Source organism: Typopeltis vanoorti, chromosome 16 (assembly GCF_054136105.1).
Source record: "Typopeltis vanoorti isolate ZY-2024b chromosome 16, IOZ_Tvanoo_1.0, whole genome shotgun sequence".
In the NCBI taxonomy this organism is placed as follows: Eukaryota; Metazoa; Arthropoda; class Arachnida; order Uropygi; family Thelyphonidae; genus Typopeltis; species Typopeltis vanoorti.
Window position 1 is genome coordinate 16,026,171 of NC_143564.1, and position 13,407 is coordinate 16,039,577.

The 13,407-nt window shown below is 35.4% G+C and overlaps 1 protein-coding gene across 1 annotated transcript in view; it reads left to right on the forward strand.

The window, feature by feature from the left end:
- The first annotated feature begins 3,854 nt into the window (after positions 1–3,854).
- The window catches only part of LOC150097868 (rab-like protein 2A), a 105,426-nt gene continuing 95,873 nt past the window's right edge, over positions 3,855–13,407 (forward strand). The window contains exon 1 of the mRNA XM_090406215.1: positions 3,855–4,293. Coding sequence (XP_090262341.1) covers positions 4,139–4,293 — 155 coding nt within the window. The 5' untranslated portion in view covers positions 3,855–4,138. The remainder of the gene's footprint in view (positions 4,294–13,407) is intronic.

The window sequence follows — 13,407 nt, forward strand, 5'->3', positions numbered from 1 at the left end:
AACATTATTATAATATATGAATAAATTGCATAGACACGACCTCCCTTCGGTAAACTCATGCTGTTCCTTGCAAAATATAACTTGTTTGTCCACCCATTTCTGTATGCGAGTTCTTACCAATTTCTCTAATATCTTTACAATAGCTCCAGAGATACTGATTGATATATTGTATAATCAGTATATCTGGAGATAGTTGGACCATCAGACTTTGCATCACTATTGATTGTGCAATGGGATTAGAATAGCTGCTAATATTTTTCTTGCTATTTGTAGCATAGTCGTGAGCATAACATGACCTTTGCCTTCAGCTGGAAAAATCTGGGTTCGAATTTCGTCAAGAAGCGATGAGCCTTTATGAATGCATCAGATAAAGCTGATTTACCAAATCATACAAGGTGGGAGACGGATTTCCTTCAAGAAGCTTGGAGTTTTCATTCCAAAAAGCAATGAAACCTGTAGGAGAACACAAGAAGTTTTAAATTGGCATAATACGTTGACATGACAAAATACATTGGCATAATATCCATAGTTGCTCTGTCTCTGATGTGTCACGAGCAAGTAACTTACATTCCTATAAACCTAATTAATGCTACCACAGAAGGGATCATCCTGTGCATAGAAAATTATGTCTATATAGGGAAGAAAACTCCTAGTTGGGAGGAAACATCTTATCTACTCCGTATGAGACCGACTGGTGATTTTTATTTTTTAATGTGATTCCATTAATTGCAAAGTTCATAAAACTACATGTATTATGCAAGTTATTGTGAGTGGCATAACTGTGATGTCCATAAGCTCTATTCGACAAATTAAACATTTTTAAGTTTTTTTAAGTTTTTGGAGAAGTAAGTGACAAATTTGCCTTACAAAACAAAATTGTTTCTTTGTGTGCAGATAACAAGAACACCAATTTTGGTGGTTTCAAAAGACTTGGTAAAAATGTGTGGCAGAAATTTGAAACTAACCTGAAGAGACAGATTATCGGTATTGGTCGTGGGGTACACATTATACACAATTGTCGCCCTGGTCCCCGTTTCAAATATAGCTTAATTGAAAAAGATAATATTTCAGCTACAGAAGTAGCCACGAACATTGAAAATTTTGTAAACAATTTAGAGTACAGAAAAAGTGAAGTGTTTGTAACTACTGATAATATCAAAAAACAACTGAAATATTAGTAGATTCAGAAGCAAGTATGTAGTCAAAGGAGATATCTAGATTAAGTGTTGAGAGAATATTTGTCTAACGAATAACATAGCCATAATTGTGTCATGGAGTGTTAGAAGTTTTATGATAAGGTGTTGAAAGATCGAAATTTGCTGCGTAAGATCATTTCATCGGAGAAATATTCATGGTACGATTGAAGCGAAATACAGTCCCCCCTCTATGTCTACCTAAATTTTTGTATAGGTTCTGTAACTGGTGAATAATGGTAAGCTCAATATGTTTATTTAACAAAACTTTTTTTATCGTCTTACTTTTTCATGAATACAAAATCTTACGTAATCCCCGTTTTTTGCCATCCCAATGTCCCGTTTTTGTTTCAAGGAAATATGGCAAGCCTACAAAGAACAGAAGTAGATGACATGAAAGAGGAAGAGAAGTTGGTTCAACAAATTTCAAGTTGGACTGTAAATGAGTGTTACAGTTAGCAGCAGCTCTTGGTTTTTATAATTTTGGAGGAAAACGTAGAGACAGTAATGGCCAATTCAGTAGTTTTTGGGGAACACCTCTATAGAGAAAAGGCTGTTCCAGAGAACTGAAGCAGATGGAATGAAATGAATGGGATTAGCAGTTCAGTGAGTCAGCAGTTCAAATGTAAAAGGATGGTTGCAGCTGTTGCTTGTGGTACTGTAAATTATTATTATTATTATTACTACCACGGGCTACTCCAGGAGTCCTTAGACTCATCGAGGGAGGCCCTAAACATCATGTTCACACAGCTGTTCAACATTCTCACAGTATCTATCATACCCTGCCTTGAACTCGCTAACTGTCAGCACCCACAACAGACTCTGGCAGCTTATTCCACTCATTTACCACTCTAAAAGTAAAGAACCCAGCTCTAACACCCCTGCTAACCACGCTCTTGCCCAGCTTCCATGAGTGTCCCCTAGTTCTCCCACCACCAGTCCTGATCTCAAAAATATCATCTGAATTAATCCTATAGAATCCTTTTAGCAATTTGAATGTCTCAATCATATCTCCCCTTTTCCGCCTACCAACTAGTTTCTGCAACCCACAAATCTTCAACCTGTTCTCATATGGTTCATTCCATAGACCTGCTATCATCATAGTCACTCGCCTCTGGATCCTCTCAACCTCCTCCCCATCAAGAAGGAACCGAGGTGACCAAATCTGGGCACAGTAGTCGAGATGAGGTCTTATCAGGGCTCGGTACAGAGGTACAATAACTTGTTTTTCTCTGCTCGTCAAGGTATTTTTCAACAACCAAGTGAGTTGATGAGCTGATTTAGCTACTTTCGCAATGTTCCCCCTAAACCTCATCTCCCTATCCACCAACACTCCCAAGTCCCTGGCCTCATCAATCTCTTGGAGTACAGTTCCACCAATGTGGTATACTGCTGCTAATCTTTTCACTCCGAAATGCATAACCTTACATTTTGTCACATTAAATTGACATCCATTCTCCTTAGTCCAGAACTGCAATCTATCTAAGTCATCTTGCAAGACTTTGCAAAATTTAGCAGAAATGGTGGAACGATTTTCAGCATTGGGAGAAACTTTAGAGACTGCAAATGAATCGTATAGAATGAAGCAAGGAAGTCTTAAGCCACAGAAAGTCAATAAGAAGGGATTCAATATTATTCATCCTCTAGCAAGGAATATTAGATCCCACCAAAGTACAATACCACTCTCGTAGCCAAAGCAGTCAGGCAGGGTGTACTTTGAGCAGTTATGACGAGCTGTGATTGTTCTGGAAGAGATTTGTGGTTTGGTCATAAACAGAAGATCAGGTTTGGATGTCGTTAAATGATGGTGCATGTCATTCAGGAAGGTGTTTGTACCACGAATATTCGTGAAGTGAATAAGAAAGCAATTCTTTATAAGATTTATTGAGTTTTTTTAAGTTTTTCGGAGATTTTTGAGAGAGGTTTTTTTTTAAAATTATTTTAACCGCAGTGACACTGTATTCATTTATGTTTATTGTCATATTAGTATTTCAAAGGTGACGAGAAAAAGAGCATATGGAACATATTGTGGAAGTAGACAGACTTGGACATGTCGTCTGTACAAGACAGCATCCATTTAATGTACCATAGCATAGCTTCAACAGTGCCTCTCGCCTACCATTATATAGTCTCCCTCCAGGCACAGGCTAACAACAAAAATGGCATCGAAATTATGCGCCAACTTATCATCAGGGAGTTTCATAAATGCAGTATCATCAATGCTGGGAGAGACAGAGAGAGATTTTGCCATCCTGCCAAGTAACACCAAATAAAAAAATCTCCCAAAAATCTTTTATATATAAAGCAAAAATCTACTCGCATTCCCATTCTGTCACTTAAATTCATATCAGTAATTATTAGGTGTTCATATCTTGTTGTTGTTTCAATGTAATAATTTAAAAATATTTCACGTAATAAATATTTTTGAGCGAATGCATTTATTATTATATGACACAGTTAAAATTAACAGACATCATCATCATCATCATGCGAATCAAGGATTTGGGCCTATCATGGCCTGTTCCGGCCTTAGAACTCATCGTTAATCGTTTAAGAGGACGTCCTGGTTTTCTTTTTCCTGATGGCTTGTACTTTAAAGCTTGTTTTGGACAGACGTTATTAAAATAATTGCATTTAAGAATCGAATGGAATATATATTTTCAAGCGTCACCTGGTGACAGTTTTGTTTTGCTTTGGCAACCTCAATGTTGTTGGGTTGCATTTGGTGAATGTTGTGATTTGTTTGTGTTTAAAGTGAAACAGATATTTTGTAGATGAGCCGATTCTAATGTATGATGGTGTCGTACTTATCACATGAAGAAATTTCCAGTAGTAAATCGAAGTTCCTTTGAAAGAATACTATTGGGTAGATATTTCTGGAACATTTCGCGCGCCATTTATTGATTAGCCATCATTTGCAACAAGACTGAGGTGGTTGAATTTACATGACGCATGTCAGTGCAAAAATACCTCGCGTTGAAATGGCTTCAAGTGACCATAATGGGGATTCTGTCGATTTAGATTATTCATCCTCTGATTCTGAAGGGAATCTTCGGGTTAAAATCATATGTTTAGGAGATAGTGCCGTTGGTAAATCAAAGTATGTATATTTTTTGGAAAAAAAATTACTGTAAATGTACCATAATTGTAATCTTTTGACATTTTAATGAATTTTGTGTACCGCCTGAGTTTATACAAAAATATTATTTAAACTTAACTGAAACAAAAGCTCCATTTTCTTATAATTTCGAAGCGACGAAAGAAATTTTCATTAGTTCTCTGTAGAACATAACCCCCAAAATCTCGCATGAAATAATGGGTTATCGTGTAAACATTTTGTTGACATATTTTCTCCCGAGGGTGTGGGTGTTTGACATAATTCATTGATCGAGTCAAATGGCAAAAATTGTTTTGTTGTACTTGATCAATCATTTAATAGTTAGAGAAAATGGAAGCAAGGTTTGGATCAAACGTTCGTATATATTTTGAAATTTCACACATAATAAATGCACCCTTCATCACATGAAGCGTTGTGCATTATGTTGAAATGTGCAAATAGATGATTAATTAAACCAATGTTAACATAAAATATTCACTCTGTTTATGTGTATACAGTGATGTACCACTTAACAAACTTGAAGAAATTTTCATTAGTTCTCTGTAGAACATAACCCACAAAATCTCACATGAAATAATGGGTTATCCTGTAAACATTTTGTTGACATATTTTCTCCTGAGGGTGTGGGTGTTTGACATAATTCATTGGTCCAGTCAAATGGCAACAATTGTTTTGCTGTACTTGATCAATCATTTAATGGTTAGAAAAAACTGGAAGCAGTTTTCTCTAACCATTTCACACATAATAAATGCACCCTTCATCACATGAAGCGTTGTGCATTATGTTGAAATGTGCAAATAGATAATGATTAATGAAACCAATGTTAACATAAAATATTCACTCTGTTTATGTGTATACAATGATGTACCAGTTAACAAACTTTATAAATATATAATTTTATTATTTTTTTTGTAATAATCCCATATATATATATATATATATATATATACAGGGTGTTCGGGATAAATTTGACATATTTATAATTAATTATATTTTTCCGTAAGTTACATGTATTAACACACACTTCTCTTCATTTAAAAGTTTGGACCCTTCTTCATTCATATACAAGATGTCAGAAAGGATGGATAGCTGGAACCCACCTGAATCATGGAAGAGAATAACTTGTATCATGATGATTCGTGCCCACCATCAAAATAAGGATATTACGACTGCTGCCCAATGCTCCCTGAATACAGTAAAAACAATCAGGCATGAACTAGAGACTTGCAATGGTGACTACGAGGATGTAGCAAGAAGAAAGATCCCTAGTAGACGATCTGATTGCGTTCGTACAGCAGAATTCCTCGCAAATCTGCAGGAACAGGTGTTGAAGAACCCTGGCATTGGAATTCGGGCTTTGTTCGTGGAGTTGCTAACTGTAGTCAAGCCCTGGATAACAAGGGTAGCCAATGGTAGGCCGTATGTATGGCAGCAGGATTCGGCCCCTTGCCACACCTCTGGGAAAAGTCAAAAATGGTTGTCTGAAAATTTCTACGACTTCACCAGTCCAAATGTTTGGCCTCCAAACTCCCCAGACCTTAACCCCATGGATTATTTTGTATGGGGCGCAGTTGAAAAAGACACCAATCGCACTTCCAGTAATACAAAAGCCCAGTTAATGGATAAAATTAAAACAGTTTTTGCGGCCCTTCCCAGGGAGACTGTAGCATCAGCTTGTTCGAGGTTCCGAAGCAGAATTGAAGCTGTGATCGATGCTAATGGTGGTTATTTTGAGTAAATCTTGTTGATAGTATTGTAATTAACTCTGCCTGTAATGTTTTTTTGTCGATTCATTAAATTTAATAGATACAAAGAAGATTTTCTTTTTCCTTACGAAACTGTCAAATTTATCCCGAACACCCTGTATATATATGGGATTATTGCTGGTCATACTTACTGCTAAGAAGTTTCATTAAATAAAAATATATATAATTTAACTTTTATTCTTCTTATTGTTATTATTTGTAATAACTGGATGCACTAGAAGTGACAAAATATATAGTACTCTGTTGTGTGTGGGCAAAGAGTTTACCCATTAACATTTATGATATAATAGGATAATGTTAGTAAACGTAGGTCATAATTACTGCTAAGAAGTTGCATTAAATAAAAAAGGCAATTTTTGTTTTTCCGATTTCTTAATTTGTTTTTATTTCAAGTATATGTTAAAAACAGGTAATTTTGATAATTATAATCCATTTATTTTGTGAAAGTTATATGAACATTTCCCCTTTTTAGAGGATAAGTTGACATATGAAGATGTTATACTTTGGTTTCTTTTTTTTTCTTATATATATATATATATATATATAAGTGTGTGAAGATACACCCTTTGATTGGAAAAGGCCTGAGTTCAATTCTCGTCGTGATGAGAGGAATCGTTATATGGTGTTTTTTTTCATTTGAAGGTGAGCTAGCCGATCTCATAGAAAGCAGGGTTTTTCCCTTCCAGAAACTAGGTTTTTTTCATCCTGCATACAGACAGATTGGCCTTAAGAACACATGCAATTTACAGACAAAAAATACTATGGTAGCTGTGGGCAGTAGATGGCTTTGATGTAAATGATGATGATGGTTCAGTAAGGTTGGTGGATTGAGTGGTGGCAACGGAGAGTTGTAGAAGTAAGTGCCCTCCCTCAATGAGTCTTTGGACTCCTTGGAGGTGTCACATGATAATAATAATAATATACAAAGAATGTCCATCAAAACTAATGGAAGCCTAAAATATTTTAGTTACATGACTTGAGATCTTAATTTCAGTTGAAGTTTTCTTGAAAAGCCAATCTGTAGCTCATATAAAGGCTGTTTCAGAATGCAGACGTGAAGGGAATGAAAGAAGAGGATTTTAGGAGTTTTGAAGTTGGTATGAATGGATGTTGATCAGCATCATTTTTAAGCTTAAAAGATAATGGAAGCCACTTAGAGTAGTACCCATGACACCCTTGCATTATCTTTCCCTTAATATGTTAGGATAGTAACCTAACTTAATGCTGTGTTAGGTTGGATAATCCTGTTATCATGTACTTATTACATTTATTCTCTGGCTGGTTTGTCTGTATTACAGAACAAAAAATGCTGCTACTTTTGTATCAGAACAGTTAACTCACCTTCAGTTGAAAGCTCATAATACGAAGATTCATTGTCTACCAGATGGAATTCAAACCCTGGTTTTTCACCCAAAGCACAACATTTTAATTACTATATGGGGAAAAATACAAGAAATTAATGAACAAAACTATGTATATATTTTTTCCTCTAGCATTATATCTCGCTTGGTGCAGAGTCCTCTGGGGGTGGGGTGGGGAGTAATGATGTAACTTTGGGAGACTCCAACCAGCTTGTCGCAGAATCTGATGTTGGGGGAACACACAAATATCCATGCCCTAGGCAGAATTCGAACCTGCAGCCTCTTGGCTGGAGAACAGATAAGCTAACCAGGGCCAACAATACTTTGCTCATTGTCAGCCAGCTAGGCTGGCAATGAGCAAAACTATATACAGATTGAGAATTCATTTAACCAATTGATGGTGCTATATGGATGTAAATGCAAATATCTAAGATCTGCAGGGAAAGAGAGTGTGGATCAGTAATATGATGCTTAGCCTGCACAACATCACACATGCAAAAGGGTGAATGAAATTCCCTGCAGATGTAATAAGTGGGCACAACAGCCTTGTCCAGTCCTAAATCTGTTTAGCTTGCTCTAGAGGTGTCTCATAAATTAAATCCTGGAGATTTGATAGTTAGATCTGTAATCAGATACTAGTTTGGAAAAAACTAAGTTAAAGTTATCTACCAGGAACATCATAAACAAGCTGACAGGCACAACTTGGGGTTGTAATGCATCAACTCTAAAAGCAGCAGTCCTGGTCTTGGAGTCGAAGTCACCATATGACTCATGGACACACACATTCATTCCAGTGTCTTCCCCACCAGTCCTGAGGACCATTATCTGGTACTTCTACTAGCTATATTGGAGATTTGGAGATAAGGTGGTGAGGTGGAAAGATATCTTGATGTATAGGAAGGTACATGTTATTTTTGATTTTCTTTATTTCTTTTATGGTATCTTCCCTTCAGAAGCATGGAGGAGCGATGTTGGAAAGAAAAGGTAACCATGGGAAAGGAGTAGAACTTGAGGTACCAGAGATGGTTCTCATTGTTACATTAATCTGTGTGTGTCCATGAGAGTTGTATGGTGACTTCGACTCCACGACCAAAGTCAGGGCTGCTGCTTTTACAATTGAGGTATTACAATCCCAAGTTGCGCCTGCCAGCTTGTTTATGATGTTCCTGGTAGATAACTTAATTTTTTCCCAATGTTTTCAGTAAGTTAGGCTACAGTCGAGTGTGACACCAAGGTAACACAGGTTACTTTCATGGATTAGAGTCCTGTTGCAGAAGTCTAGTTTTAGTTTTCTATGAGCCTCATGATTATTTAGGTAAAAAACAAACACAATAGCTTTACTGGGATTAGGAGATAGTCTCCAGCTTTCAAAGTAATTTTGTAGTGAGCTCAGATCTTTGCTCACTGTTTCTTCAAGGCTTTGGAAGATACTGTCTTGGTTGGTGATAGCTATGTCATCAGTATAAATAAACTTTTGACCAACTGTTGGAGGGATATTGCTTTTTTACACTTTGAATAAAGCTGGAGTAAGTACAATTCCTTGTGGTAATCCATCCTGCAGGATAAATGTTTTTTTTTTTTTTGTGCATTCAGATGAACCTTTATTTTCCAATTGGAGAGCATTTGTTCTAGTAATTTTAGTTTTTTTGGCAGTTGATTATTTTGGCTGCTTTATACAGTAAACCTTTCTTCCATAAGGTGTCATAAGTTAAACCCTTTTGGTATACATCTTTATATGCGTTTTGAAAGATAGTACCTGGTCACAGCAGCTTCTACCAGGTCTAAACCCATCCTGTTCACTGGGTAAGGTGGCTTCTATTTTTGGAGAAATCCTAGAGAGGATAATCCCTTTCATAAAGTTTATAAGGAGTGCAGATTAATGCTGTAAGGCAGTAGTTATTAGGGTAATTGGGTTTTATTAAGGCTGTTATCTTTGATTCATCCAAAGTTTTGGGAGCCATTTATCATTTGTTGAGGACAAGGAATTACATGGTCACGATTTGGCTCTTGGACTAAGGTGAGTAAGAAAGTCTGGATGCCATCAATGAAAAGAGCTTTACCTGTTTTAGTTAGTTTGAGTGCAGCATTCATCTGGAGTTACTGGATTGGAGTTTGCTATAGAGGTAGGACATGATAAAACTTGCCACCTAAGGACATTAATGAACATATATGCTCCCAGTAGGATTGGGATCTGCAGTTTGTTGTTTAGAGCATAGATGTGCTATGCACATGGCAGTTTAACTTTCTCAAACAATGGTATCTTTCTATTAATGATATACTACTTGTAGCATCCTAGTATGCCAACATGCAGTAAGGCATAATGACTTGCTACATTTTTGTATTAATAATTAACTGTTAGTCCATCCATATACTTATAACACATGCATTTTTTATTTTTTCATTTTTTAGCTAAGGTGCGCCATCAAACTTATACCACTTTCCTGCCCTTTTAAAATTTAAAATATGGTAATATGGATATATTTAAGTTATGCATAAAATGATTTATTATATATATGGTAATATAGAAACTTAGCAGTTTTAAATAAAAGGATTTTATATAAAGACGAGATAAACATTAATTATTTTATTGAGACTTTTGAAATTACTTTGCTTTTGCTAAGCTTGTAATGTTTGGAGTTAAATCAGTTACAGAAAGCATCAAACAGTTTTTCAAATTTGAATCAGTCAGTCACAACTGTAGTTTGTTCTTAATCGTTTTCATCGATGAAAATGCTTGTTCGCATCTGTATGTAGTTCCAAAATGACAGATATAACTCTGAGCAAATTTTCTCAGGTCTGGAAAATGTTCACAGGGCAATAATCGCCAGAAATGAACTATATCAGAAGCATCCGAGAGTGATGGAAGGTCATTAAATTTCATTTTCAATAAAGAATTGGTTTTGAGATCAATAAGTTCCATTTGTATGTTACTAGTCATCGTTAAGTTTTTTGTACAGTAAGTGAAAAGGGATTTATAAATGCAAGTATGCAGTCTTCTTTTTTGACAAAATCGCTAAAACGACTGTTAAAGGACTCTTGCAATAATCTGAGTTTCTCAGTATATTCTGTAAAGTTGCCATTATCTTCAACAGATTCACTATGTTCTTTTAAATATGGAAATTGACTTAAATACCCGTTTTCTAACTGGGAGATGAACAGTTTTAATTTCATTTTGAATGCACTGATGTCATTTACTAAGCTAGGAAACAATTTGTTCTTGCCCTGCAGTTTCAAATTTAGATCATTGAGGTGGCTGGTACCATCAACTAAAAATGCTAAATCAAATAGCCATTTCTCATCACACAACAAGGCTTTTCCTCATGCAGCTCATCCTTCTCTTCCAGAAAATTATGAACACTTTCTTTCAGCTTCCAAAATCTACTGAGAACTTGTCCTTTAGAAAGCCAGCGCACCTCACAATGAAGGATGAGATCACCATATTCCATATATAGCAGTTCACAATATTCTCTGAATTCTCTTCTGTTTAACCCTCTTGCTCTAATTTTATTCACACACTTTACAACTGGTATCATAACATGCTTCAAATTTAGAGTTTTTACACACAGAGATTCTTCATGTATAATACAGTGATACTTTAGTAGAGAACGACCTAAAAACCTTTCAAGTAAAGTTACAGTCCCAGAAACTCTACTTACCATTGATGGTGCTCCATCAGTGCAAACACATAAGCTTACTAGAATCTAGCTGTTGATTTTCTAGACATGACATGACTTTGTCAAATATGTCTGACCCTCTGGTTTTTCCATGAAGACCGATAAGTTTTTCAGAGATGTTAAAATTACCATCAATTCCTCTTATAAAAATGCTTAATTGGGCTACATCACATATGTCAACGGATTCGTCCAAGGCTAAAGAAAAGAAAGAACAAGCATGAATATGAACAAGCATGGGAAAGTTCTTCGATGCATCTTGTAATTGTTTGCTTGGACAGAGCAATTTGGTTTACTTTTCTTTCAACATTCTTATCACCAAGACATTTTGCAAACTTTTCGAGACAGGGCTTAACAACTTCCTCTCCATCAGAGAATGGCTTGTGTTTTTTAGCCAACACAAAGGCAATTTCATATGACGCCTCCAGCATTGCCACACTTTCACAACTTCATTTCACAAATATATTTTGTCTCTTTTTTATTTCTTCCTTTTTCTTAACCACATATTCTTTCTGCAACTCAGACCCAGGAACTAACTTCAGTTTTTCTTCTAATTCAGCTTGATGTTTTATAGTGTCTGTTAAGATCATGTCTTCTATTATCTGAGAGAGTGCTTTCACGAACAATGCACAACAGTTTTCCTGAACGACCCACAATAAATAAGAACTCATTTTCCCACAGATCATTAAACTGGTGCTTGCTATCACCTTCTGCTTTTCTTCTGCTCATTTTCTTTTGCAAAGTAATGGGTAACTGATTGTAAAAAATTTTTTTTTCAAAAAGTAAAGCTTATTATTAAATTTATTTAAATTATTTTATCGTTTTAAACATTATGAACATTCAAAAACAGTTCTACAAGTTTAAGATAAGATTCCTGTTTTCATGAAGGCCTAATACAGTTCTATAAGTTTAAAAATCACACACACACACACACACACACACACACATATATATATATATATATATATATATATATAGATTTTTTTTTCATAGAGAGTTTTCGTCTCTCTCGTAATAATATTATGTCCAATGAAATACGAGATCGCTTCCTGCCATAAAACAGTCGATCAGCTGGCAATCACACACACAACCCAAACATCCTCATAATATGAAAGCTTTGCTGATGATCAGTTAAATTTTAGGAATAAACATACTATATGTAAATAAAAAGGAAAAATATTGTATTAAAAAAACATAAAAACACACACATACAAATACACCGAATAAAATAATTGCTGGTTTCAGTAATCAGCAAATTGGGGGGAGCGGACAAGAACTTGACATACGCGTTCAAAATGAAAATATTTATTTTTAAATTTACAGAACTATATTAGGCCTTCATGAAAACATAAATCTTATCTTAAACTTAAAGGACTGTTAATAAAAACATATAAGTTCAAAAACACAGAATTGTTCACCCACATCGAATCAGAAGTTCATCGAATGTTATGACACGAGAGTCAGCTGCAAACTGATTGAGTAACTGGTGACACATGTCAGCAGGGCCGGTGGAAGCTGGCATTGGGGCACGGTTCATAAGTTCATTTTTAAGAAACAAAATTTTTATCATAAAACAAAAAATTCTTAGAATGATCAATATTAAAATAAATAAGGGCGGATACATTGAATAAAAATTTTAAAAATTGTGTATTGCCGTCTCTTTGATCAGCCTGCTGTTTACAATTTTGCAGCGAGAGCAGGCTAAATGCTTGCCTGCAGAATGTTGTGACTGCTGCAGTCTCTCTAAAGTGAAACGGTGAACAGTTTTTATGCGCAGAAACGAATTTTCGTACAAAACATTTGTTGCTAGTTAACCAGTCAAATGATACGCATCTCAGTAGGCTACTGACAGTAGCGCAGTGCAGACTATTATTTCGTTTCTGTGTCATGTTGTGTAATAATTTCTTGTGGGTATAAAATAGAAATGGAATCAAAAATTTTAAAAAAAGTTATCTGGTGCACAAAATCGTAAGCGCCATGTTGCGAAAGAAGCAAATGTTAAAAAATAAACTGGGGCTCTTAATAAATTTATTAAAATATTCTGATGCAGATTGTAACCAACTCAATACATCAGAAATCAGAATTGAGGAACCATGCACATCATCCAGTTTTCATGAAAGTACTATTGCAACTATTGAACAAGATAACAAGATGCATGATTTAAGTGAAAAACAGTTAGGAGAAGATTTAGTTGTAGTTGACCACGAAACTATCACATTGTTAGTCTGTAAATGTAGATCTAAGTGAATGGGGAAATATTAATGAAAAATTACGAGTTGTTTTAATTGAAATGGGGAC